Here is a 22,283-nt window from a genome sequence, read left to right as displayed (position 1 = left end):
CACAGGACCTTCAGAGAACCGTGACGCAAATTGACCCACAGAACACCAAGGTCTTGACCTTTATCACTTACATAGGCTGTGGAATATCTGCTATATTTTCAGCTGCAACTCTTCTGACATACATTGCGTTTGAGTAAGTACTAATTCTGTGAAGAACATCACAAAGAAGTACCTGTGTGTGCAGAATAAAATAAGTTAGTTACGTGGTTAGTGTGGTTTATTTGCCTGGGAGGAGAAGTCTATGGTTGAAAAAAATCAAACCTGTAAAATCAGCATCAAAGTGTTGTAAAGTGGAAACTTTTTCAAGCAGACATAAGTTCAGAGTCCTTCTTCCAGTTTCTAATGTATTGTGCTGCTCAGACCAGGGAATAAGGGGAATGTGTATCAAAATTGTCCTTCTGGTAAGACAGAATCCTCTAGATTTTGAACAGATAGATATTATTTTTAAATTGTCAAACAGGCTTTTTATAAAAACAAACCAAAACTTGCCTACATGAGCATAACAGACTCCAAATTTAAAAAGAGTAATTTCCAACTAGAGAAATTACATTCTATAGCCCTTAAGAAAGACACGGAAAGACATAAAATGAAAATAAATAGTGAAGTGTTGCAACAATTTCAACAGAAATCCTGCTGAAATGTGAAAATGGCTCAAGAGAAAGCAAAAATTTTGAAGTGGTACAGTTCTGTGAACAGTGAAAAGAGAAAATGAAGTCATGTCAACACAAAGAAAGCATTCTGCCAGTAACAGGATAGGACATAGTAGCTGCTAAAGGATAGTTTTCTGGGGACAGGAGGGGGAAGGGGGGGCTGAAGAAGTGACTTTTCAAGTGTTAAATATCTTCAATGATTGCATTCCTATTACATTACCTATGGTATAGTGTTCTGGTTCAAGTTGGTAGAAATTATTTGCTGCCCTTCATTATCCACATTTCAGTGGAGATCAGTTAAAAAAAATTACTTGTTCTTCAGTCTTCCTAAGATCCTATTTGAAAACAAACAGAAAACCACATCCACTGGACAATATATTCCAAAAACTAACATATAAGGCCATGTATATATATATATATATATATATATATATATATATAAAGATCACAGAGGACCTTCTGGTCAGCTATAATTTTTTTTTGTTTTCATTTAAAATAAATAGTTTGTATTTATTTATATTATAATATATATTGTTTATATTTTATTTGAAAGGTGTTGGGTTTTTTTAAATAAGAAATGTCCATTGTTAAGATATTGCAGCAGCTCATTAGGTCATTATGGACCCAATGAACTGGTAGTTTACCCTTACCACACACAGCTGAAACCTTCAGCAGTCCCACACAGAAATACACACCACTATGTCTTACTGCACAAACCCAGTGCTTTTATTGACTTTGTGAAGGGGTAAACCCAGCTGCAGTAGGTAGTTTGTGTCATTGCAGCAAGTTAATAATGTGAACATGTGTTTCTCTCATTAGGAAGCTACGAAGAGATTATCCATCCAAAATCTTGATGAATCTGAGCACAGCCCTGCTCTTTCTTAACCTGATTTTTTTGCTTGATGGCTGGATTGCATCCTTTGACATTGACGGCCTCTGCATAGCTGTAGCTGCACTTTTGCACTTTTTTCTTCTGGCCACCTTTACATGGATGGGACTGGAAGCTGTACACATGTACATTGCTTTAGTGAAGGTGTTCAACACGTATATACGGCGATACATACTGAAGTTTTGCATCATTGGCTGGGGTGAGTTCAGTAGATGCAATATTTACATAGGATGTATGCTGCTGTATAAAATGCTTTCTGTAAATGCTGCTATATAAAAGCTCTCTATCAGAAATACAGAGTAGGATTTATATCAGCCTGTGGTTTCCTTCCCCAGCCTGCAGCAGTGCCGGCATGCAGCCAGCCCTCTCTGTCACTGAGTTCCCCCGTGTGATTCTGTGTAAATACACTGGCACTCTCCACCCAGGGCAGCTCCCAGCCCCAGAATAAGCAGAGAGACCAGATAAACTGGTCTTGTTTTCCAAAGAGGCCAGAGTGGGAGAGGGGAAATGTGAGTGTCGTGTCAGAGATGGAGAACTGTGTCACACAATGAATGCAGAAACTTTTGCAGTTACTGCAAAGCCTATGGAGGTTTTGCAGTGACTTTCAAAAACTTTAATTCCAGCTTGAATTTTCTTGCCAGCAAACACAAAGCCTACTGTGTAATCAGAAACAACCAAAATTTTCTGAGATTCAGCACAGTGTTTAAACCACCAAGAGATCCTGGCTGCCCTAAGCAATGTACACAGCAGGACAGAAATGGAAAAAGTAATACTGAAAAATAACTGCAAGGCTCAGGCAGCAAGACTTTTATTCTTCATTTCTGTCTATATCAGGAATCTGTGGTTTCTCCCTGAATGCGCATATTGTGTTTGAAATAATACAACACAATGCAAAGCCATTAACCTTACGACTAGAGTACTGACCTCAGTACAGCTGATAATTGATGTCTTTCCATTGGCAACTAGCATCCTCTTTGGCAACCTCAGCAGAGGACGAAGACTGAGTGGTCGGAAAAGCAAATTAACCTCTTCCCCTTTGAATCTGTTCTGTTATAGCAAGGATAAGACATGTAAATAAGGCGTATCAGGAAACATGCATTTCTTTTGTGTGAGCTGTACCTTTCTGCAGAGTTCTCTTCTGCATAGTTGTCTATTTTCCCCAAATACTCTGCTTTTTCATTAAGAAATACATAGTTTGGTTTATGGAAGCAAGGGGCCCACATATAATATGTACAGTGCTGTAGAAGATATATAATATGGTGTATATAATATAATGTGGTTGAGAGAAGCAATGAAGATATTATGGGTTTAGGTTCATGTTCCCCAGTTACACAACTTTATGAATTCACATTAGCATTAAAAAATCCCTCAAAAAATTCCTAATACCATTCCTCCAGTAGATCTCATTTTTTAAATAATTTATTAATCTTTTTACTATATAATGAGAGCCTCTATGCAGCTGCAAATTTAACTTTGGGTAATTAAGGGATATTATTTTACTTTAGTTTATTATTTTACTTTAATTTCCTTATCGCATACTAAACTACTTCTACCTTACAGAACATTACAAGGCTTATTCATTATTGCCTGTTAATTGCTTTGATAGTTCTACATATTTGTACTGTTTGAAAAATAGTTACCTTCTACCTTCTCAATGCAATTTTCTCAGGATGCTGTGCACTAAAATAATAGGGATGGAGACAGTAATTCAGCTTAGCATGGTGAATTTGAAATTTTATGAGATTTGATAGCTCACAAGTTTTCTTGTGTTACAGGTTTGCCAGCTCTGGTGATAGCAATTGTTTTAGCAAGTGCTAATACAAATGCAAGCCATGTTTATGGCAAACAGTTATATGGCAGAGATGTAAATGGGCAAGGAGGAGATGACTTGTGAGTATTTCTTTTGATCTCTTAAAATTAGCATTTATAGTTGCTTTGGAAAAGTCAATGGTGCATTAAACAAGCAAAAAGAGGCAAAACTCTGAATTATTAGAATCTGTAATGTGAAGAAGGCTGTTAGAAAAATTGGAGGGAAATCTGCATTACCCAATGCCACGTACAAACATGCCTCTGGCAAAAGCTTTGTCATAAAAATAAAATAAAAATACTTGTTTTGGTTTGTCTTAAATGAAAAGTATATTTTCTAGGTAAGAGCAAAGAAAGAATTTGTATAAAAATAGTTTCCTTTGTAAATCAAGCAGCCTTTTGCCAATGTAGTTCAATAGTCCTCTATGTTCTTCTCTTGATGTCCAGATAATAACTCCAAATGCCAAAATTTTTATGTGAGTGCTCTTTTCCTTGCCTGGCAAAGCCTCATTATGATAAATAAAACTTTAATTTTTTAAAATTTTATTATATTATTATGCTGAGCATTCCGGCCATTTGCTACAAGAGGAATTAGTTAGAACTCTCATATGGCTGACTGTCAAAAGGCTGCCTCAGAAGTCCTGCTTCTTCTCCAGTCATGTTCAAGTTCTTCTTCAGCTCCAGTGGCAGAAACTTGAGATTTTGACGCTGAAGATCCAAGTTTTCCCATTCTGTTTCTAAAGCACTCAATGCTTCACACAGATGACAGCAGTGAAATGTTTTGTACCAAGTCTGAATTTTTTTCATGATGGGATTGCAGTTCCCACAACTTCCCACTTTTTTAACTATAGTTTTGAATAAAATTTGGTACAGCCCTCAGATTTCTCATATGCTCATTCTGTAGGCCATAGTCACTTAAGATGCCTCTGGGCTTCATCCTTTTTCCAAACAGAAGATGGACAAATGTTTCATTTTATACTGTATTTCTGCATCAGTGGTATCAGAAATTGGCTCATTTTTCTTTACTCATATGATTAATTAGAGGATAGTTGCCATTAACCAAGAATGATCCTTTATTTTATTTTATTTTAATTTTTTTACAGTTGCTGGATCAAGAACGAAGTTGTCTTTTACGTGACTTGTGCCGGCTACTTTGGAATTATGTTTTTAATGAATGTCGCCATGTTTATTGTGGTGATGGTGCAAATCTGCGGGAGGAATGGGAAAAGAACCAATCGGAGCCTGAAGGAAGAGATCCTGAGGAACCTCCGTAGTGTGGTCAGCCTGACCTTCCTCCTGGGCATGACCTGGGGCTTTGCATTTTTTGCCTGGGGTCCTTTAACTCTTGCTTTCCTGTACCTCTTCTCAATTTTCAATTCATTGCAAGGTAAGCTGAATTTTTGTTCTGTGAACGAATAGTATTTGATCTGTTACTATTCTGGGGCATACTATGTCCAGTGATTGGACCAGGGAACTCATATCCAAGCTCTCTAGGTTTTCCTTTCATATTTAACCATCATTAGTTTCCCCTTATATAGAGTAATACCAACTACATGTGACTTGAATATCTTATGTAAATTAATTACAGTTTCAATGTATTTTTCCATAAAATTAACTGTATTATAAATAGAGCTCTTCCTGGCTAACACTCTGCAGTGCTCTGTTGAGATACACGCTATATGACATTCAGCGTTTCCTTTCACTGATTATAACAAATATAGGAAGCCTTTTTCCTTACTTTATTCCTGTAAGGAATCTGTAAAACTCATAAATATTTTATATAAGGCATGAGAAACTCATAAAACAAAATTCAGTCCTGTGTCAGTGTGGAGAGATAGGAGAGACATATGGGATATTCTTTGCCTAAGAACAATCCAATGACTGTTACAGTCAGCGTATTTTTCTTTCCATTATTCAATTTTTTTATATTTTACTTTTCCAGCATAGTTTATCTTTCTGAAAAATGCTGTAAATTGTAATCAAATCGTTATAAATTACAGAATGATATAGCTGACATTTAAAAAAATTCAACTCAGAGCTAAAATTTGCATATGTTTCAACTTCCTTAAAATTCTCTACCAGTGCTTGCCTTATCCACCTATAAAGAGCAACTAAATATGTAATGGAGAGAAAACCCCAAGGTCATTAGAAGTGCATGTGTTATGTCACACACATATTGACATAAAAATAAAATCTGCTGGGGAAAAAAAAACAACAAAAATACCCTCAAAAAACAAATTCAAGAATGTCATTGAAGAAGCGTGTATTATGCAATACAAATATTGAGATAAAAATGAAATTTTCTTAGGGTCAGCAAAATATCTTCTCTTTACGGAAAAAGTACTTAATATCACCCTGTGCAGATTTTATCTGATACAGTTGAGATGTATTTACTGTGCTGAAAGATTTATTGAGATTTTATGGAAAGAGAATCATGTTGTGGGTTTTTGTTTGGGTCAATTTCAACTTAAAAATGCTAAGCAAAACGACAAAAAATATTTGGATGTGTTGTTCTTACTAGAGACTGTTTTTCACAAAGGCTAGATTCTGATACTCCCCTAGCAGCATAATGAAGTATTTACTGCATTTTATCTGTGTTAGATATTCAGACAGGCCTACAGAGATCAGAAGTATGGGAAGAACATGAAGAAAACTTAAATTCTGAAAACCTTGCCAAGGGTCAAATTGAACAAGTTCTCTGTAACCAGAATTCCCAGTGCAATCAATTAAGCTTGTATGTGCAGAGTGCATACAAGGTTAACCAATGCCACCTAAGTGGGGTAATTTAATGGACAATGAATATTTGGAAGGCAGTTAAGTCAGAAGATGAAACTGAAAAAGATGAAAAGTAAATGTAGAAAGAAGAGTGATGAGATTTTCGTGGATTGTGGTAGCAATGATGATGCAGTCTATGCTCAGGCACGTCAGATCAAGCAATTGGAGATAAAAATCTTCTATCTGAAGGTACTTTTTGCTGTGGCAGAAAGAGCTAGGCAAAGCTAAAGAATAAAGGAAGAGGATGTTTAAAATCCTATACAACTGGTGCAGTGTTCATGTAGCAGTAAGGGATGGAATGGGGCAAATCTGTATCAGAAAGCATTCCCTAGCAGCAAAAAGCATTTCAATATAGCAAGTCTTTCATCAGTATTTGCAGCTTAATTATGGAGATGTTGGTAAATACATCTGTTCTCATGTTTTTGAAAGCTGCATGAGTAGTATTTCAAGCCGTACCAGCAGCCTCCAGCAGCAGTTTTCTGTGCACTGGTGATTAAAAAGCAAATTGCAGCAACTGCTAGTGTTACTGTACTTTACTGTTTCATCTACAAAGGAAATTCTTGACACTCTCTCCTTGACACTCAGAGTAAAAAATATGGGAACATTTCTTTTTTGGCTGCTCATTTTATATATATGCCTGGACAAGCCAAATACTTTCAAGTCAGAGCCAAGTTAGAACCAAGCCTAGAATCTGATTTGTCTCTGGGAACCAAAACCAAAGTTGTACTACTAAAAGCACATTGTAAACTTAATGAATAATGAAATACAGAGAAAAAAAATCTGGAGACCAAGCCCAGACAGGGCAAAGGCAAAGTACTTAATGCAGTACATTTGTTTTGCATTACTGTGGAATATGCATTTTCTTTTTAAATCTTCAGAACATGCACTGCAATTTAATTTAGCATTAATTTACCAAATTTTTAAGCTGTGTAAGAGCCCTAAGAAGAACTTCAGGACACAATCAACTTCATATCTCCAGCCCCGTAAGAGCTGATAGAGGTTGCATTGGACTTCCTCTGTGCTTTAAAAAACTCACATAGAAAAATATTTTACCAAATGCAAATACAGTAACCATAATCCAAGAGAGTTTACATTTGAGATGCATTAAGGTCATGCCTTTTTTAAAATGTGCTTTTTTTTTTTCCCCATCAACTTTGAAAAACTTTGGAAAGATTGTCTCTCATGACCCAACCCCTACTTGAAGTTAACTGATTCCAGAGGTCTCAACCTGGCCTGATAAGCAAATAGAAGTCCAGTTCAATGACATGCATTAGTGCAAAATTAGACCTCAGCAGTTTGGAGGAGAGAAGATAATTATAATAATCTAAAATATAATCCAAGCTATACCCTGCCATTGTGTTATGACAGCTGAAATATAGTAGACATTAGTATACAGAACAATTAATGATGATCATAAAGGAATGGTTTTAGAAGAAGCCACTTAAACATGTTTGCCCATATTATGTTGCATTTATTCACATCTAAGATAAAATTATGCAATGGCTCTCTCACAAACAGCACAAGTAAAATAAGAAGTAGGCTAAGCCACAGAACGACAAAAGATTACACAGCCAATGCCAGCCTGAAAAGATTCAGGAGCATTTGCAACTACTATATTCAGCTGCAAAGTACATCTATAGGTGAACAACATATCGTATGCTCTGCTAAGACCTACCTTATCACACAGTAGGATGCTTATCTCCTGTCTTAAAAATAAAAACTTCAAAATTCCATGAGAAAAATCAACCCTAAAAAACATTCTTAGACACTTTTATTACAATTGCATGTGAAAATCTGTTTGTTTTCTTTCAAAGTAAGCAGCTGGACTCCTAATTAGTACATGTTAGCGTATTCTTACCATTTCCATAATCATTCAAGTACATGCATGTGATGCACAAAAATCCAAGTGTGCTTTTTCAGCATTTGGCCAGCACTCAATCCACTATATTAGGATACCCCTAAGTGTCATTTACAAGGTGTCTGGTTTTAAAAGAATACAGCCCACAGTTCTGTACATACAGGAGATAAAATATCCAGGAGATAAAATATCTCCTTGTTAATATAATAATGTTGGTATTTATTTTGCAGTCTCTCTCTTGCAGTCCTGTTGAGTGCAGAATAGTAATTTGCTTCAAAGACCTTTCAATCGTTTTCCTCTAAACAAAAAACAAAAAACAAACAAAAAAAAAAGAAAAATATGAACACTGAGCTAAATCAACAATGCCAATAAAAGGCATACTAATATCTGTATTCTCATATCCCAGACACTTACATGGCAGCTAGAGGATGGGAAAACTTTAGTTAATTTCCATACCTCTTAAATGATGCATGCATAACAATAATAAAATATTAAAATTAATATTTTTGTTTGTACTTCATAGTCTTCTGATTACAAATTTCAGTTAATCTGTTTATAAATACATGCTTCATTTGGTGTTTATTTGCTTTTGTCACAGGTTTGTTTATATTTGTATTCCACTGTGCTATGAAAGAAAATGTGCAGAAACAGTGGAGGAGACACCTCTGTTGTGGCAGATTCCGACTGGCAGACAATTCAGGTAAAGACAGTTCACAAGTCCCCTCCTTAGGTGCTGCAGTTGTCTATAGAAGTCCAGGTAAAAAACTTGCTATTTTGCTTTAATATAATACAAGGTAAGCCAGAGATATAGATGTTGCTTTTGAAAGGCACATCAGACCCTAAAAATAAAATTAAAAAAATAATAATCCAGAGATTCAAACTTTGTCTTTCCAAACCCAGTCTTACTCATTTTCTCCTATATTAAAGTATGTTGACTTTTAATTGTGTGTACTGTTAAGCTGATGTAGGAGCAATTCTAAAAAGTTGCATAGAAATATTATTACTTCTTTTGCTTACTTACTTCTTTTGCTTATTACTTCTTTGCCTTTTTAAACTGTCCTGTCCTTTGCCATTGAATTCAGAGAATTTTGGAGACTCAGAAACGTAGAAAAATCCTTTAACAGATTAGGTTCTGGAACTGAAGTTCACCTTCATCTGCAACAGTCAAAGTGAAAGGAGAGACATTGGTTTGGACACATGAAATAGTCCAATGGGCCACTGTACTTATAGTTTCCTGCACCTTTGGACATCTTGGATGGCATGAGACTGCTTTGTTCAGGCAACTGGCTCTTCCTTTGCTGTCAGATGTAGTGATTTGGACCACATAATCTTTCTCATATGGTTCTTATTCAATGACCAGTGTTCAAATCTACAGCTGGTGTAAGGTGACATAAGCTCATTGCTTTCTACAATAAGCTTTCATTTTGTAGTAAGAAATTATTTCAATTCAAAGGGTTAATGCAAACTAGGAAAATCATATTCATTCTGATCAGACATCCAAATTTTTTCATATGTTCAGTTTCCATGTGATTTATCCTGTAACTCCTGAACTGAAAAACAAGATGGATCAAATTATTTCCTTTTTTTTATGCTGCTGTTGGGCAGCTTGTGGGTATGAATATGGTAGAAATAAAATCATGAAGGATTTAAATATTTTAGTAGTATAGTTAATGTGATGTCATTATGTCTGGCATTAACCAGTTTATCTCCATGGGCTGGTTTTAATCTGCATGAACTCTGCTCTCTCCAGAACTCATGTTCTATTTTCAAGTAGAACAGTGAAATATAAGTCGAATGTGAACTTGTTTACCTAAACACTCTAGCAATAATTTTGTGTGAAGTATATGTCTTGATTTAAATCAAAACTAAAGTGGCCCACATGTCTTTGACTTGGACTTCACGTCCATTTTGTGAATTTCATTGAAGTACAGTGAATAACAGCAAGATGACTAACTTGTGAAACTTCCTGCACTTACATGCAATTGTATGGTACAAAAGTGGTTAGATACTTTTATTCTACTGGTATTGGGACACTTGTGATGAGTTTTCAAGTGCTAGTTTTCTTCAGTCAGTTTATTGGTATTAGCTGTTTAATTTAATTATGGAAGTTGTTCCAGCATAGGAGCCTATTGTGTTAATGGTTTGGACAAAATTCTTTAAATGTGAACTACTGAATAAACTTTATTATGTAAAATGTGCACCAATATGCTAAACAACAAGCTAGCTGTTATTATGTAGTATCTTCCTCTGCAGCAGCAGCAGCAGATCAAACCCTCAGATCATAAGATCACTGTAAATGATCCTATCTACCCCTTTCCTATTGCCTTTAGATACTGCTCTTCAGGTCAGGAAAGTTTGGTATCCCTATACTGCTACAGAGCTTCTCTGCTCTTCTGCGTTCTGGAAATCCAGGTCATATTTGCAGTTCTGCTGTCCAGACAAACAATTGTTATAATGTTAGAGCCACTAATTTCAACTGTTTTAGTAGAGTATATCAAATTGGAATAATTTTATCATTTTTAAGAACCAAAGAGGATACCTAACAGGAAAAGGATGGGGTATTTGTTGTAAGCAATACTAGGAAATGCATCAGATATTTGAAGTAATCATAAATGAACAAATTAGGCATTTATTATGATAGATATTTATGTAAAACTTCTCAATCATTTTTAGATTGGAGCAAAACAGCAACCAATATTATAAAGAAGAGTTCCGATAATCTTGGGAAGTCCTTATCCTCTAGTTCCATCGGCTCCAATTCAACCTACCTAACATCCAAATCAAAATCCACAACAAATACATATTGCAAACGAAACAGCCATACAGGTGAGTTCTTGCACTGCAACTCAGTGCATCTGTGAGCACATAGGTTTGTGTTAAAGGCACAGCAAGTGTTTCTACCCCAAGGTTAAAGAGAGAAAATGTCATCAATTCATATAGTGCCAGTATTTTTTAAATATATGTTACTGTTTAATAAGAACCATTACCCAACGTGCAATACATCCAATATATAGATCTGATCTCCATATGTTCCCATACTAAATGAAATAGGATTGATGAAAGCAAATTTTGCTTATTATCCTATTGTAAACACAGGGTAGCCAAAGCACAGAGAGATGACGTTCTTCACCCAAGGTAACATGAAAGCTGGCAGTACAGCTGGAAATAGGAATCAAGTCTTCAGTGTCCAAGTCCACAGCTGATTGTCTTGGTTAAACTCCTTTCATCTAACTGTAAAACATTTGTGAGTGAAACGACAAATGGAGCCTACTCCGAAATGGATACTGTGTTCCCAGAGTATGCATTGTCTTGCATTTCTACAAATAGCCATACCTACTGCTTATTTATTTATATATCAATGGTATATGTAATAAAAGGCATCATCTGTATTCCACTCATAACATAAAAATATGCTCATTTTAAGAAGACTTTAAGGGAGCAAAGAAAGAGAGCAGCTGGAATGATTTTCAAGTTTGGTTGTATCTGAGATAATATTTCAGAAATTTACTTATATAGTTCAGATTTATTTTGTTACTCTGGTTTTGTGAGTGCATGTTTTCGTCCTGTGTAAAGTCACATAGCATTATTATAAATACTCTTTTATAAATATAGTGGAAATAAAATCTACGCACATATTTAACTCAGAGGTGTGTTTACTTGTTTTAAAATATTTATCAGAAAAAATGTTTCAATATGAAGTAGATGATTTCATTAGAAGGAAAGTTATGTTGTTTCTTAAGTATTAATTATTTTCGTTAAGCCCCCAGTGTCTCATTTATGATGGGACACTCACCTTTCTTGATGCATAGCATAGTTTCTAGGAAATACTTTCTATTATTTTAATTTGTGATCATTACCTACTTCAGTTTGGCACAAACACTCATTTTTTTTAATTAATTACACTGTTGTTTTCTCACTGGCCAAGATTCAGTGCATCCATTAGCACGAGGGATTGTGTTTCAGGCATTTTAACGGTTTAAAACTTCATTGTTTGTTGAGAACATACAGGAAGTACATCTGTTTTGAATACAGTAAAAATGAGAAGCATCTTAGAAATTCCTGATGACTGATAGCACCTGAGCTTGCTCTCAGGGCTGCTATTCACAACTGCACTGGGAGCACATGGCGAGTGCCTGCCTCCCTGGGCTGCCAGTCCCTGCTGCCAGGTCAGGTTCAGTGTGCAGTGTGCCCAGCTGCCCTGCTCATTCGTCTGTTCCCTGCAGGAACACTTCTGCCAGCAGTCTTCCACAAACAGCATCTTTAATATCAGGCTATCAATTAAGACATAGTGGTAGAGTTTTTGCAAGGTGTTCTTGAAGTAAAACAAAGAAACTGTTCCAGAAAAGAAGTAGTAAAGTTAAAAGAAACATGCTCATATATAGTCTTCAAAAATTATTAGCTTAATCCCATGCATAAATTATTCCTAAAAAGGATTGCAGTTCTTAATGCAATCAAAGTTTTTAATATGCAGGTTTTTTGGACATTAAGAGAATACAGCAGTTTTCTTTTTATTTTTTGTAATTTTAATACATTTCACTTTGTTCTCCAAAATACACATCTTACTGTGATACTCCACGGGAATTTTTGATAACACTAGGTTTTTAAATACTGACATATCTTCTCATGTGTAAAAATAATAAAAGTAATAAAAAATAATATTCAGATTCTGATTGTTAATACACCTGAACTTCTCAGTTTGCCAACTTAGCTAAATTGCAGGCAAAGAATGCCATAGCTACATGTCTTGGCAAGTCTTGTTGATACAGTTATAATGTGCTCCCTGGAATTGACACAAGCATTCGTGTGTTTGTGGTGTAGATAATGTCTTCTAAGGCCCTTTCCTCATCAGTGGTGGAGCATTACAGGTAAAGTGAAAATTGCTTTTGTTGAATGCATGGTTGGAACAGGGTGGAGGGATGCTTCTTGCATGATGTCCTCATTGACGCAGAGGATTTTGCTAATCAGAAATGCTGCTTATTTCTATTACATCTTGCATCACTGATGCGGAATCAAAGGACAAGCATGCTTCAAACTATGGGTGTCTGCACTCTGCATGGGGCACACAGCATTTAGAACATCCCATTTTAGAAAACAGACATTAATGTCCTGACATTAATGCCTGTGTACAGTAGTCTGGGTAAAGGAGATTATCTTGAAACACCCATACACAAAGCATACATTGAAAAGCAAAAACAATATGATTGAGTTGAAGAATATTGTTTAGTATTTATCAAAGTTATTACAGAAAATTTAATATATTTATATTGGGTCTACAGCCATTACTGGACCAGTCTTCTAGACATTGAGATTTTTATATCCATTAGCACCCAAAATTATTCTTAGTGATTAATTATATATGCCTGAAAGCCAGCCTATGAATTGCTGCTTGAATACAGAATGCACCAACACAAATATTGGATGAACCCTCATGGGTGAAGAAAAAGGTCACTACGGCAACTTGTGCCCCAGCTGTCTACAATCCCAAACCAAACTACTTGTAGAAAGTCCATAAATACCCTCTGTAATCCTTCAGTGAATTAGAAGCTAAGACTATCTCTGCAGAGAATTTGGTCATCCAGCTCACACTTCAAAGATACAAGATTTTGACCCTGTATGTAGATGTGAAGCCATTGGTTAGTAGATGCATAAATTTGAAAGGCTCTCAGTACTCCACCATTGGACATGGTGTTACTCACTGCAATTAATGAACATTCTTGTGTGCTTTGAAAAATAATCCTGATAAGCCTCAACATGCCTTTTTCTGTTTTAACGAGTGAAACTGTTTTGATTTCTCTGTCTGCAATCCATTTCTCCTTTGCAACAGTTTGTGCTCTTTTATGGCTTGATATCATGACTTTTCCTGGGACGGGTTACTATTCTTTTTATTTCTAGTTGGTTTATTTCTAAGAAAAGTTCTTAACGAAATAAAAGTTCAAGTAGTATGCTTAATTCTTAAATGATCCTTTAACAAGGAATTTTCGGAGATGACTTCACCAAGGTCTTGTAAACAACCATCAAAAATGTCACTTGTAGAAAACGTTACTTCCCAGGGTGCTCCACCTTACTGCTGGCTTGCAGTGGTACAGATCTTGCCCAGGTTCAGGGAATTAATTCCAGCTTCACTGCAGTGGAACAGATAAGAGAGCTCGGTTAGGACAGCATACTTAAGAAAATTAGATACAAGCTCTCTTCTTATTTCTCACTACGTTAGCTCTACCTACTGACCATTCTCTGAACAACACTAATGTGAGCCACCAAAGCAGACTTTCCCAGTCTGGCTGGGAATTGCCTTGCTTCTTTACGTTTTCAGCTTCACCCTTGACATCTAGCTTGTGGACTCCGAAGGGAGGCCCAGTTGTTGCTTCTTTTCCTCCCTACAGCCTGCACCCTCCACATTATGGAAAAAACAAGTTGAGGCCAGGCAAGCACAAAGTTTTGGCTCTGGTTATCTGCTTTATAATGAAAGACAGCCTCTGCTACATTCAGCACAGATTATATTATTTCTGTGCATAGCTCAAAACATCCACTGTTGAAATAATTAAGTCTTTTCACAGTCATTCTACAGTACTTTAATATGTGGAGATGCTATTTATGGAGATCCAGTGCTATCGAAATGTTTTCAGTTGTAAAATTCAGAGCATCAGCAATAAATGAATATATTAAAAGGTCATAGGAGTCAGAAACAGAGGGATAATTTCAAGAGATACCTGAAAGGTCTGCCCACAAAACCAGATATCTCAAAAGAATTTAGAAGAAGCAATCTCAAGCCCAAAAGTTTTTTGCTGACTTTTAGGGCAATAATTTAGTTCAGCAGTAGTAGCAATTGAAGGCATATCAATGTGGGAGTGATACATCTTTTAAACTATGAATTTGCTTAAGAGGCCCTAACTATTTCTTGTTGCTTTTTCCTCCTCTTAGAGAATGTTTTTCTTGACAACCCATCTTCAAAATTTGCCCAAGAGGATGGAGAACAGACATCAATCATCCCTGTCCACCAGGTTATTGACAAAGTCAAAGGATACTGCAATCCTCACTCGGACAACTTCTATAAAAATATCATCATGTCTGACACATTTAGTCGCAGCACAAAGTTCTAACTGGGTTTCTGATTTACTGGGTTATTTTTAAATCAAAGGAATACAAAAAGTTTGCCTGGAATTGAGAATATTGGATGTCATAGAGTATGACCCATTCAGTTATTTTTTCCCAGTTTATAGTGTTCTCCTACAAACAGCTTCCACTTCAGGACTGATTTTTTTAAGTTTTTACTGTTGTGGGAAACGACAATTTTTTACCATGGTATTGAGCTGTTTTCAAATGTGTGCCAGCCAGCATGATGCCTGGACAGCTAATTGTAATCCTGTGTAAATATCTTTTAAGACTGAAGAGCAACTTTAAATCATACAATCCAAACAGAAGTCTTGACTATTGGAGAAAATACCAGACGTGTCATGCAGTATAGGCAAGCTTTTATTGAGCATTTTGCTGATGGTCTTTTTGTTTTGAAAAATATGGATTTTCCCTATGGCATTTGTTAGATTCTTGCTTCTTGAATGTCTAGTGCTCTTTATTCATAAATGAGTAAAGCCCTAGCACCACTTAAAGGGCTATTTTAAACTATTTTTGCCTAAATAGACCTGATCAGATAGACTTAGTCACCAAAACAGCATATGTTGTAAATGCAGACAAATTTGTATCCATATACATAGAAAAACAGTTTACACAGAGTTGTGTTTCACCATTTATTGATTGGTATGTATGAAATGTAGTGTCTTCCATCTCGAGTCTATGTTTAATGTTCTTTTTTCACAAAACAAAATAACAAAAAGACATTCAACTATATATAGATATATAAATATGTACCTAGAACTCTCTCTACACATATTTCTATAATAACACACGTAAATATTACAATGTATACAAGAGACAATCTAAAACCTACAGACGGTGCTAAGACTTAAGTTTAAATATTTAAATGCAAGATTAATTATTTGTAAATCCATGATTTTGTCAGTCTCTGTACTTCACATATACTGTATGTATAGACACCTCCATCAGATGGCATTGCAACATTAGGATAATCTGGAACATGTTTACTAAAAATAAACATCTTTCTGGGCACGTAATGTTATCAGTATCCCTCTGTTGCCCTGTTCAATGACATGATTTGAGGTTTTTGGATGCACAGAGTTTTAATAGTATTGAGGTAATATTAAGGAATTCCTCATTGCTATACTGTGTCCATAATGACACTGGGGTGTGGGGGGGGAGGTGTGCCCAGAGAACAGACAAGAGCATAAAATGCTTACTTGTTTTACTCTCTATAAATGTGTGACATATTAGCAAGTGACCTTGAGTGCCAAAAGGTCATCTCTCCTCATGAATTGTGTTTCACCCCATGACAAACTTCATAAAAATTGTAGCCGCACATGTTTCTGAAGGCATATGCTGAAACATAAAAGTTTTTTCCAAGCACTGCATTCAGAGGAGAATGTCTCCTAATGGAAGTTTTAATTTTTTAAATTATGCCTTTTTTTAACCAAAATATTTTTAGCCACATATTTAATTATTTGAATTCAGAGAGCATAAAGTTGTGCTGAGATTTTTCAGTTGCCAAGCAGGTGGATGCTCAGTGATTAGGGATGTGGGTTTGTGCTTTCTCTGCTCTTTGCACGTGCTTTTGCGTGCAGAGATCATTTAATGCTGTGACCGCACAAACGGCACATTTGCCCTGGCTGCAAGCACCTGTCGGGAGGAGGATGTCCCCATGTATTCCACGAAGAACACTGCTGTCACTGCATGGACCTGAACCAAACCTCAGCCTCACAGCTGCAAATACATTTGTGTCTATGAATGGAAGTCAGCCCCATTCACTCAAACTGTAATTAATAACAGCGATGAGTGTTGTCAGATATCTTCAATAATTGAAATAATTTAGGAAGAGATCATGTACAAGCATTTGCTGAACTTACATTTTACCTTCCCATTTGCTTAACTACTGTAGATAATAGTGTTCACATAGCAGCTTACTGTGAGATTTCTGCCTGATTAAGATGTTCAAAAGTGAAGAGAAGGAAAACTAAACATTCCTGAAAAAAATGAGCAGTCAATAAAACATAACAGATAAAAAAACCCCACAGTATCCTGAATGAAGCTGAGCTGTAACCTGTCAGTTTAATGTACATCTACCTGTATTTTTGCTGAATTAAGATTTTTTTTCTCTTTTTTTACTACCATGTAGTAATCTTAAACTGTCTGTGTCACTTGGCTGCTCTCAATTCTACAATGTAAAGCTTCTGTTTTGTAGTTGACATGCTGTAACCTCCCTTGTACATATTTATTTATTTGTGAGGTTAAATATGTCAAATATACTTAGCACTGTAATGACTGTTCTTTTTACTTTAATGCTAAGTTTCTGCGTCATCATAGACAAAGACGGAAGGAATAATTTCTTACATGCTTTTTCTAAATAACTTGTGAAACAATTTACTGTAGCTCTATCTTTTGCAACTTTGAGGAACCTTGTCAGTGTAATTTGTGATACTAGTCAGTGAAATATAATGTAACAGCTTTGAAGATGGACTAAAATGGAAAGAAACCTTTTCAAGTAAACATTTTTTATGTTAGTGTTCCAAATAATTAAAGTCTTTTAATAGTGAATGGTTGACTTTTATTTTTCCTTTTTAGTGTTTAATGGCAAAAATTACACAGTGGAATTCTGGAAAATAATCTTGTGGTTTTTTACTTGAGACAGGTACATGCTTAGCCAAAATGTTGGAAATAAATGTGCATGACTAACTCCATCTCATCAGGGGAACACATTTTGCAGAATATGCCTTTCCCTTTTGTAATTTACTTAATGCCACATTCAGTGAATGACCTGGAAGTTGAGCAATCTCATTTATTTACGGTGGCAGTTATGTAATAGAAATTTTTAAAAAATCATTACAACAGTCAATATGCTGGGATGATATTTTAAAGTAATGCAAATGAATAATCTAAAACTCAGGAGTTATTCCTTTCTATATGTTTCTCTCCAGCTGAATGTAGTCCCTCATTATAAATAATTTCATTTGATCATTGCTGAAAATTTTGATTCAGCCAATCACTTGATTAATACACACTAATGTATAAACAATAAATGTCACACACTAATGGCCTGCCTTTATTTGCTTACCTCTAAAGAAGGTGGAAATATGCTGAAATGTGTCAGATTTGCTCCCCTGCATTTAAGTCTCATCACAGAAAATGCACAGAATACGAGGATTTAGCAGTGATACCTTTTAGAAAGCATTAAAAAAAACCCTGTGGGAAAAGTGGCACTTAATAATGAGGCTGCTGGGTGCACCTGTGTACAGTCTGCCTGTGTGTGCCTGTGGACAGTGAGCACTACCCTTGGGCTTTATGCCCCAAAGAGTGTGGGAGGACCCTCTGAGGGAAGAAGCCCAGGTTTTTTTTTCCCAAGTAGAATTTTGGCAGATGCCAAACTTGTAAGGAATGATTTGCAGCTCTTGGGGGTGGATTTATTTTTCTCCTCATTTCATCACTTTTTAAATACCAAGAACAATTTTATTTTAATCCTCTACTGTTAACAGCTTCCTACTGTAACCCATTGAGTTACATAAAATGCCACTTAATTTTATTACTTTTGAAAGGCTGAGCTATAATCAGACACATCTATGTAACTTCAGGGACAGCTACCGAGTTACAGGGCAGCAATGTGTCATTCATGGAGTCATTATGAAAAGTTTTAATGCATGTTTTTATGCATTTGCTTTATGTAAAGACATAAACCCACATAGGGGTCAGCAAATTAGGCAAAGGGCTTGAAAGTTAATGCCAGGGAAGTCAGTCATGCAAACCAGTCTGGGGAGCAGACCTTTTATGCCCAGCACTCCAGCTGCTGCTGTGCCAAGGAGGCTTTCCCCTTCACCCTCCATTTAGCCGGTCTTTGGTTACTCCATCCATTTATTTCTCAGATGTCCTGGAACCATTGTGACACTTCCATCCTCAGGACAATAACTTACTCTAGTGCTAGAGAAAGGGAAAGGGAGGAAAAAAGAAGAGAAAGGGAAACTGAAACTGAAAGAAGGGGAAAGGTAGTTGCCAAGGCCTGCTTTGCATCTTACGCTTTTTACATGATTTCTTGCCCCTTCCCCAAGTTGTGTCACCCTGACCAAAAATGGAGACAAGGCCATTGGCGTAGGTAGGACACACCACCATGGCTGTTTGTGCATATGTCAATTTAAACGACAGCTTTAAGTTGAAAATTTGTCATGGTTCTTAAAGGCAACAATTCCATAATTTCCATGCTTGAAGATTGACCTAGAAAAATATTTCTGCAGTTCGGGAAGAAGCTAATTCCTCTCATGATAAGAAATCAGACTGATAAGCACCACACCAGAAATGGCTAAATAAATCTCATGGAAACCTTTTCTGGAAGGATAACCCTTCTTCAGATGTATCTTCTTGCTCAAAGCCAATGCTGCTGTTGTTCTCACTACAAAACAGTTTTAGTACTCATGGGGAGTGCACATGATGGTGCTGTCCATATGGATTGCTTAACCACAACCATCTGTGCTTAACCACAGTACATTGAGTGACACAGTTTTCTCAAGGTGTGCTGAGTGATCTACCTTACAAATAAATGCCAGTTTGATTATTTAGCTTGTAACAGATCGTCTGAACTTGGCACTTTTTATCCCAATTATTCCTAGTAGGAGTTATTAAAAACCGTACCTTTAGATAGAAAAGTGTTCTCAAATGTCCAAACTGTATTCTATACATTAAGTGTAGGAGAAAGAGCAACTGCTGCTAACTCTGGTCTGATGTTTTCTTTCACTGCCAGGTTTCTCCCAATCTGGGAGCCTTCCAAAGTGAGGGGGAAAGGCAGCCATGGTAGGGGAGTCGATCCTGCTCTGTCCAGTGGTCAGAGGACTCCCACTGTCCCTGTCCTGCTGCATTTCACGGGTTTCCAGCACCAAGTGCAGTAAATGCAATAATATTTACAAGATTCTGCTCTGGTTTTCTTTTCTTCTTGTCTGGCTCCTGCTTTTCCAGCAGAGGGCAGTGGCACATTTCTAGCTATAAATCTGTTAAAATCCAGTGAAAATGCAGAAAGATTCCTCCATATGTGCACCCGCGCAGAAATAAGTAGGAGAGTTCATACCAGGTTTGTCTATTATTTAGCAGTTACATCATCAGATAAAGCAAACACTCTGCACTCAGGGAAGTGAGGGGAGAGAGCTGTCTGCCTGCATTTGGGCATATTTAGTGGAAAGAGCAATACAGAGTCTCTCTGTATTCTCTCTTGTTGGTTACATTTTCTCCTTTATTTCTTTGAGAGGATGCGATGGAATTAGCAACTGCTACACTTCTATCAGCTGAGCAAACAGAACCGGCTCACCATTTCAGGCTTGTACTGTGGCTTATTCCAATACTGGGAAAATTAGTTGATCTGCTGGAATGTCAGCCTGTGACTCAGAAATTCAATGTATGCATAATTGTCCAAGGAGGAAAACATCGCAGCAGCTTTCTGTTGACAGTGACATGCAGATCCATACCTCCCTAGCACTTTTACCATCAAAGGCATAGGAACAGATCTGCTGTCAGCTGGTTCCTCTGTTCACATACTCCTTCCCCATGGCACATATTACCCAGTCAGCTCAAGAAAGATGCAGAGCTCCTGGGCTACAGACCCAGCTGTACAGCTGCCCCACGGCCATTCCGTCATAGGGCAGGACTGACCAGAAAGCTGCTCCATCGGAAAATGGCACCCTGTCAAAATTGAAATGTCTCATCTGCAATTCTGGCTTGTCCCTGGACTCTCACTAGCATGTCCCTCTGAATTCACACTGTATGAACACCAAGCTAAGGGGAGACAAGTTGCCTGGGGGAGATGGAGAAGGGAAGGCAGGGAAGGACATGGCCTGCTCTAGCCTCACTTACTTTTTTTGGAGCATGGCTGCTGTGGCTGTGGAAGGAACAGTGGGAAGGGAGTCCCACAAAGGGTCAAGACTTGGCGTACACAGCAGACCTGAAGATTAGTGTGACAGATGTCATTACACCATCATTTCTCCAAAGACTTGTGGTGTTGGTGTAGCACGAGTTCGGAGTCACAGCATAGCTGTGTTTCTGCTGCATCATCTTTTGGTGTCCTTACATGAGCACAGCTCTAAACAAGGCAGGAGCCAGCATGAGCTCCCCAAAATTTGTCTGTCCTTCCTACAACTAATGCTCACTTCCCAGGAATGCAGACATGTCAGTAGACCTCTCAGTCTAGCTGCAAACATGTCATTGTTCAGATACAATAATTTTCTAGAATTTCCCAAAGTACAGGGGGATCTTGGGATTATGCAGCACTGCCTGGGTCACAGAACCACAACCAACTGTATAGGACAGTGAGGATGCTCCAAAAAGAGGTTATGGAAAAAATAGCATTTGTAGAGCTTTACAGGGGCTTAGGTACTGTGATTTTCCATGCAGAGTGCAACTAAAAGAGCTCTCAGAGAAGTTCTGTGCTTGCACAGGCCCAGGCTGAGCTCTGCAGACAGGAGAGACAAGGGGATGGAGTTCCAGCAGCCTTGCTGGACCTCAACCCATGAGTATCTTCTTCACCCTTTCTTTGATGAAACCTAGAGATGGTGGTAACTGTGGAGCAAGATTTGAAGCAGTCCAGCTAATACTTTTCACTTGTTAACAGTACTGAGGCTTAAAATCGCTTCAGACAGACTGGGGCTTCAAATTGCCATCCAAAGCAGCCTCTAGCCCTTGCTATGGTTAGGTGACAGCTTTTGCCAGAGGTGGGAAACTTATATTTATTTTAGCTAGAGTAGATCCTCCAGACCTGTGCACCAGTTTCAGATGGAGTTATGGTGATGTGGGTCTGTCATGGTACTCCACATCAGGAGTACCATGACAGACTCACATCATGGGCAGAACTGACAGAAAAGCCAAATGCACATTTTATTGCAGAAAAGATCAACCAGAAAAAGATCAGCACAGGCAGAAGCAGCCTGTCCCTGGGAGTGTGACTGTTGGATACTGCTGCTGGATTACAGCCAGCTGATTTTAACACATCCCGCTCTTGTATTTTCATTGATTTTTCAGTGTCTTTCAAAGATGGGTCTTTTTCACTTTGCCTCTTGCTTTCCCCAAACTGAAGCATGCTATAGTTCAAAGCAAATAGGCAATCCCCCAATCATATTTTATCCTATCAGATGTAGTATATGAAGTTTCCTACATTCATGCAAAGAGATCCTCTCGCTGAAATCAGACTGGACATCACTTGGGGACTAATCCAAAG

At 37.2% G+C, this 22,283-nt stretch overlaps 1 protein-coding gene across 7 annotated transcripts in view; it reads left to right on the top strand.

The window, feature by feature from the left end:
* Window positions 1-15,344, top strand: part of ADGRG6 (adhesion G protein-coupled receptor G6) — a 108,271-nt gene extending 92,927 nt beyond the window's left edge. For 4 of the 7 annotated variants that reach the window (XM_072927002.1, XM_030268102.4, XM_030268100.4 and 1 more), the window contains 7 exons: window positions 6-133; window positions 1,470-1,738; window positions 3,315-3,429; window positions 4,449-4,732; window positions 8,577-8,678; window positions 10,652-10,804; window positions 14,897-15,222. In XM_072927002.1, the coding sequence (XP_072783103.1) occupies window positions 6-133; window positions 1,470-1,738; window positions 3,315-3,429; window positions 4,449-4,732; window positions 8,577-8,678; window positions 10,652-10,804; window positions 14,897-15,075 (1,230 nt within the window). In that variant the 3' untranslated portion in view covers window positions 15,076-15,222. Of the gene's footprint in view, window positions 1-5; window positions 134-1,469; window positions 1,739-3,314; window positions 3,430-4,448; window positions 4,733-8,576; window positions 8,679-10,651; window positions 10,805-11,074; window positions 11,623-12,796; window positions 12,844-14,896 lie in introns of those variants that run through there. The other 3 variants (XM_030268103.4, XM_030268105.4, XM_030268104.4) reach the window with 3 other exon arrangements.
* The last annotated feature ends 6,939 nt before the right edge of the window (window positions 15,345-22,283 follow it).

Source organism: Taeniopygia guttata, chromosome 3 (genome assembly GCF_048771995.1).
Source record: "Taeniopygia guttata chromosome 3, bTaeGut7.mat, whole genome shotgun sequence".
Taxonomy (NCBI): domain Eukaryota; kingdom Metazoa; phylum Chordata; class Aves; order Passeriformes; family Estrildidae; genus Taeniopygia; species Taeniopygia guttata.
This window is presented reverse-complemented; position numbering and strand designations above follow the sequence as displayed.